Source organism: Triticum urartu, chromosome 7A (genome assembly GCF_056163025.1).
Source record: "Triticum urartu cultivar PI428250 chromosome 7A, HENAU_Tu73, whole genome shotgun sequence".
Lineage (NCBI taxonomy): Eukaryota > Viridiplantae > Streptophyta > Magnoliopsida > Poales > Poaceae > Triticum > Triticum urartu.
In genome coordinates this window covers 104,585,319-104,591,255 of record NC_141879.1, presented here as the reverse complement: position 1 = coordinate 104,591,255, position 5,937 = coordinate 104,585,319, and the positions used below count along the sequence as shown (strand labels likewise).

Below are 5,937 nucleotides of genomic sequence, written 5' to 3'. Positions count from 1 at the left end.
CACGGTGAATCCGCCTACGGCCGCCCCAGCCAACCAGCGCAGCCGGCTGGGGTTCGGCCAACCTCCACCCCACCCCACTCCCGTCGTCACCGGGGGCCAACACATGGATCGATTCCTCATTCCTCGCCGTCGTCATCATGACGGCGGCGGCGACACGTTCGTCGCGGTGCCGGCGCCAGTGCGCCTACGCCCCGAGTGCGACCCACTGCCGCTTCCACTCCCACTCCGTTCCCACTCGCGCCCGCCCTTTCCCCACTCGCGCGCGCCAGCCAGCCATCGCCCGCCCCGCCCGCTTGCTTCCCCGACTTGTCTACTCCCACCACCATCCGCGGCACTTCCCTCTGACTCGATCCTCTATCCCGCTTTCGCCTTTGCGCCGGCGTGCGCACTTATCTGCTGGCGGGGTCCGGACGGCGACGGGGGGTGCGAGTCCGGGCGTCCATCCATCCAAACCCAGCTCCCGAGCAGGAACCGGTTGTGTCGCTGGCTAGCGGGGGTAGGTGGGTCGCCGGGTAACAGGCCGGCGCCAGAAGCGCTTCTAGTTCTTGACCTCGCCGCCTCGACTTGACGGGCCACGGAAATTGGTGGTGGGTCCATGCCTCCTCCTCCTCCTTCTCCGCGGCACCGGCAGGAGCGCCGCGGGTGCGGCTGCTGGGCCGTGCTCGCGCGGGGGCTGCGGGGCTCCTGCTTCCGCCCGGCGGCGGCCGCGGCCGACGCCCCGGCCGGGGCCGCGGTCAAAGGCGGCCATGTCTACGACGCAGGTAACCGATTTAATTCTTGCTCTTTATCCGGAAGTTTTGTCCTTTTTTCCCCTGGTTGGTGGGATCTCTTTGTCTGGTTCTGGGAGCGATCAGCTGCTTTGTTCTCTAGCGATTACATACCGCCATGACGTGATAGCTATGGTACGTACTTGATACGATGTTCTTCTGTTCGTCGAGCAAAGATATACTACTAGTAAGAAAGATCAGGCTCAGATAGTTGAGGATCAGATGAATTTTGCTCAGTATTACCACTTTTAAGGATCCTGTCCTTGCTAGCAGTGTGATTGCCAGCTCTCACAAGATTGTGCAGCACGGAACTTCCTCTGCATCGAATTGGGCTTTCTTTCTTGGTTCCTGATTGAGAATTGACCAATCAAGGAAGCCTATTGAATTTAACCTTGCTTGTCGATGTCCTAATCTTGAACAGCTATTGCCATGGCAGCATATATATGAGCTTGGGCTTGTGTCTTTTAACTCTTTATATGGGTGGGTAAGCAAAAGGTGTTCTTTGTTCTATTGCGAGATAATAATCCCCTTCAAACCAATGGTTTTTGCTGCTTATCTTTTGCTGCAAGTTGTGCTCTGCAATTCATTATAGTAATTCTGACTGGCAGGTGAAATTTTTCTGACCATTGTGACATAACTGAAGAAACACATGTGGTAAATACATAGAGGCATGAATCAAGCCTTTGTTCCTTCAGTTCAAGGAGCAAAACACATCTAATTCTGTTGCTTTCTGCTGTGACGCTCATCATTGACATTTTGCCTAAGCTTACCTGGCAGTATAAGAAACATATTCATGATACCTCAATTCAACTGGTTGGATTATTTTTTCCTTAATAAAAGCTGAGGATAAGTATGCCTAGTATATAATACTCTTGGTCTTGGGTAGTTGGGCATATGTCCATCTACTTTGTTAACCAGTTTGGATACGTGGGGAAGTCCAAGACCTAATAAATATAAGCATCGCCGAATATATTTTATCCTAGCTTACACATTTGAGCGTAATCTGGGTGCAGCATATTGCACTTCAGAGGGCACTATAACCATGCTATCCACTTCGTATACTCCAGTAGTAAATTTCCAGTTTGGGGTGAAATGCTCAACCATATTCCCCCTTCCATGGCAGCGGAGACGAGATACCTAAACTCTAGCAATCGAGATCTTGCAGATCATTTTCAGGGGAAGCTTGGTGACGAAAATGGTGTTGACTCATCAATTGAGAAGAAAATATCACCCAAGCTACTTGAATTCACTTTCCAAGAGCTGAAATCTGCCACTGTTAACTTCAGACCAGACAGTATTCTCGGAGAAGGTGGATTTGGGTATGTGTTCAAGGGGTGGATTGAGCCAAACAGTACAGCTCCTGCAAAACCTGGCACTGGTCTGACTGTAGCTGTCAAAAGTCTGAAGGAAAATGCTCTTCAAGGTCATAGAGAATGGGTGGTAAGTAATACAAACCTCTTAAGTCCTAAATTTCTTTCTTTGGGTAGAGTTATAACTTCCAAAGAAATCAATTTGCAGGCGGAAGTTGACTTTCTGGGACAGCTGCATCACAAACATCTTGTTAAGCTGATTGGATACTGTATTGAGGATGACCAAAGGCTGCTTGTGTATGAATTCATGGCACGGGGAAGTCTAGAAAATCATCTTTTCAGAAGTGAGCAATCAACTACAAATATTACTATTGAATGTTGCTGTTTTTAGATTTAGTATTCCTACAGTGTGTGCTGAAACTTGGAAGGCTTTATTTTATTCTTATCTGGAGGAACTGTTTTCTGAAAGGAAACACATAATGACATCTGAATATTAGGATAATATCGTATCTGGAGGAATTCTGAAGTTCAACCTATCTAATATCTGAAAGGAAAATCAATAATTTTTTGCAAAGAGACAATAATCTAAAGGTGACCAGTTGCATGTTAATCTTTTTATCCCAAGGTGGTATGCATGCTTTACTATCTCTAGCTTGTTTTTTGCAGTTCAAACTCAGAACAATCATAACTTTTTTTAACTGTTATTTAGAACTCCAACTTCTGGTACAAATCCTTACAGGAACACTGGTCTGTGTGGGGTTTCTTCTACTTTAATTATTGCTTTTCATCCCTGCCTAGCTATGTTTACTTCGTTTTTTACTACGTGTGTGTTGTTTTGTCCCTTTTTATTCTCCTGTTATCTTATACTTTGTTTAATCTTGAAGGGACTCTTCCCCTACCTTGGCCGTGCAGGATGAAGGTTGTTCTTGGTGCTGCTAAAGGTCTAGCCTTCCTACATGTTGGTCCCAAACCAGTTATTTACAGGGATTTTAAGACATCAAATATTCTTATCGATGCGGTAATTCTATTGTCAATTTATTTTTCCCATGCTTACGTGTAGTATGTTGCTTTAACTGTGAAAGTTCTGTTTTTACAGGAGTACAATTCAAAACTTTCAGATTTTGGGCTCGCAAAAGCTGGTCCCCAAGGTGATAAAACCCATGTCTCTACTCGAGTTCTTGGCACCTATGGCTATGCTGCGCCCGAGTATGTAATGACAGGTACATGCATCGAGAATTCTTCAGCATGCAGTTACTAGTTGGTACTACTTTACTGGCTCTGATAATAGCCAAGAGAATGATAAGCTCTGTTTATACTCCCTCTGTTCCTAAATATATGACGTTTTGGTAGTTCAAATCGAACTACCAAAATGTCATATATTTAGGAATGGAGGGAGTAGTTGGTAGTTTCTTGCCTAGTTTCTTGGCTGTGATAGGAATTTTCAGTGACTAGTTGGTACTTTACAGCTTTTTTTCCCAGTTTCTTGAATGTGATAATATCCAAGAGAACAAAAACTCAGTTTAAGATTATTTGTTGTGGCAATAGACATGCCAAGTTTTATATCTCATATTAAGCACACTGTTCAGGCCACTTAACAACCAAGAGCGACGTATATAGCTTCGGAGTCGTGCTGCTGGAGGTGCTGACTGGCAGGAGATCAGTGGACAAGAAGCGACCTCCAGGGGAGCAGAACCTCGTTGCATGGGCGAGGCCGTATCTGAGCGACCGGCGAAGGCTCTATCAGCTCGTAGACCCTCGCCTGGGACTGAACTATTCCGTCAGAGGTGTTCAGAAGGTTGCCCAGATCTGCCACCACTGCCTCAACCGTGACAGCAAGTCGCGCCCGATGATGGACGAGGTTGTCAAGCATCTGACGCCGCTGCAGGACCTTAACGACATGGCCGCCGTGTCGTATAGGCCCCGGTCATCACCCCGTGGTGAGTGGTATATCTGAATCCACCCTGACTTTTCTTTTGACAAGAGTGAAAGTGAAGCTAACTGGGAATGTGCTCTCTTCTTCATGACAGGAAAGGCGCGGCGGTGATTGCCAGTCTGACACGAGAAAAACGGCATTTCTATGATTTCTTGGCATTGTTGGATGCTGGTCTTGTTTTAACTGTACAGAAAAAAAAAAGATTGGGCTCCATGTCCAACGAAAATTGGAGCTCTGACACCCATGTCTCGCTTAGATCAATCAGACTGTTTTTGCCTGTTGCCTGAGCGAATCGATGACATTGTCTGATTGTGATATGTTGTAATAATAATGAGTTAATATCTGATTGGTGTGTGAGAATGGTTTGGCCTGGTAGCGGTGTATGCTAGTGTCATCCCAGTGGTCTAGTTCATAGGGGGAAAAATGGTTGCTGCTGTGATTTCTGAACCTGCTGCTTTGGGTGCTTATGAATGTGTTTGGTTGTAGGGCTATCCTCCCAGGACAGGGATAGTCCCTTTTTGGTGTGTTTGTCACCCATTTGGATCTGAGGCAAGGAAGGGTAGGGGCAGCCAGATGGTCTGAATATCCGTCAAAAACAGGGCTACGGTCAGCCGCGAAAAAGTGGCGGGTGGCAGCAACCACCCTGCACACGAGCTTACTTCCCCCATTCGGCCATTCTCCTCTCTCCCTCCACCCAGTTCATTCTCTACTCATGCCCTCTTCTCCTTTGCGTCCGTTCTCTACCTCTCCAGCAATCGAGTGTGATGGCCGACCGTTGCGGAGGTTGCAGCTGGATCTCAAGGAGGGCGACGCGACTGTTGGATAACCAAGACAGTAACTATGGGTTGTTGGATAACCTCTTTTGATTACCATCAAAACATTGAACTATATGTTCTAGTGCTCTATGGAATGTTGAGCTATGAGTTGTATGTACTTGGGTTACCTATGGAGTGTTGAACTGTTATATGTCATGAAGTTCAAGTTTATTTTCTACTATTATTTTGGTATCTTGTTGGAATAGTTTTTTTTAAATTATTGGTGTACATTATATTGCCTCCGTTGGGAAATAACTGACGTGGTTTTAGCTCAAATTTTGAACTAAAACCACGTCAGTTATTTCCAAACGGAGGAAGTATTTTATTGCCTTGCATTGAAAAACAATGCCAAATTATGGAGGTAATCTCACCATGTCAATCAAAAAGGTCACCACAGTCCTTATCCATCACTCATCCTTCAAAGGCTCAAAGAAAACACTCCAATGGATATCCCCAACCATGTTTGTTGGGAATTTGCACACAATGACACTTGTGGTGAACTGACAAACTGCATCGAAAATAAAGTAATCTGAGGACCACATCATGTAGTAACTCAAGAATCGTTGCTTAGCACGGAAGGAAAAATATGCAGCAGCATATATGGAGGTAAAATAAGTTACTCATCACACAAGACGCTCCTCAGGCGAGTGTCTTGTGGCAGGAGTAACTTTCTGCACAGCAGCAAGTATCAACAAAGAAACACCAGATTTTTACGTGGAAAACCTACCAACTTGAGGGGGAAAATCATGGGCCGAAGCTACCCAAATCCTCTTCCACTATTATCAAATGTGGGATAGAATAAGTTGGTAGAATAAGTTCTTCTCTAGATAGCACTAGAGGATCTCATACATCACAATTTGTATCTTGGATGAACACAACAAGATTTAGCCTCAAGAGCTACGAATTGAAACAATCTCACCAAAGATAGTGAAACCACAACTTGAAGGAGACAAGGTAGCTGATCTGGACCATCACAACCTTGGGGAGGAGCTCCTTTTGCTTCTTCCTTCAGTCTTTCTCTCTTCACCTTTCTCACTTGGTTTTCTCTCTCTTCTTCTCCCTTGAGGATGAATAGATTTTTGTCACGCTTAGTGGTGGCTGTTGGATGGAGG

At 45.7% G+C, this 5,937-nt stretch overlaps 1 protein-coding gene across 2 annotated transcripts; it reads left to right on the top strand.

Moving 5' to 3' along the window:
* LOC125518377 (serine/threonine-protein kinase PBL36-like) lies at window positions 1-4,353 on the top strand. Of its 2 annotated transcripts, none has more exons than XM_087537750.1 (7): window positions 1-761; window positions 1,891-2,207; window positions 2,286-2,421; window positions 2,962-3,095; window positions 3,174-3,297; window positions 3,664-4,014; window positions 4,105-4,353. In XM_087537750.1, the coding sequence occupies exons 1-7, from the start codon at window positions 596-598 to the stop codon at window positions 4,119-4,121; spliced, it is 1,245 nt and encodes a 414-aa protein (XP_087393876.1). In that variant the 5' UTR covers window positions 1-595; the 3' UTR covers window positions 4,122-4,353. The 2 variants fall into 2 exon arrangements, with proteins under 2 accessions (XP_087393876.1, XP_087393877.1); XM_087537751.1 differs by having other exon boundaries at window positions 2-761; window positions 1,933-2,207.
* The last annotated feature ends 1,584 nt before the right edge of the window (window positions 4,354-5,937 follow it).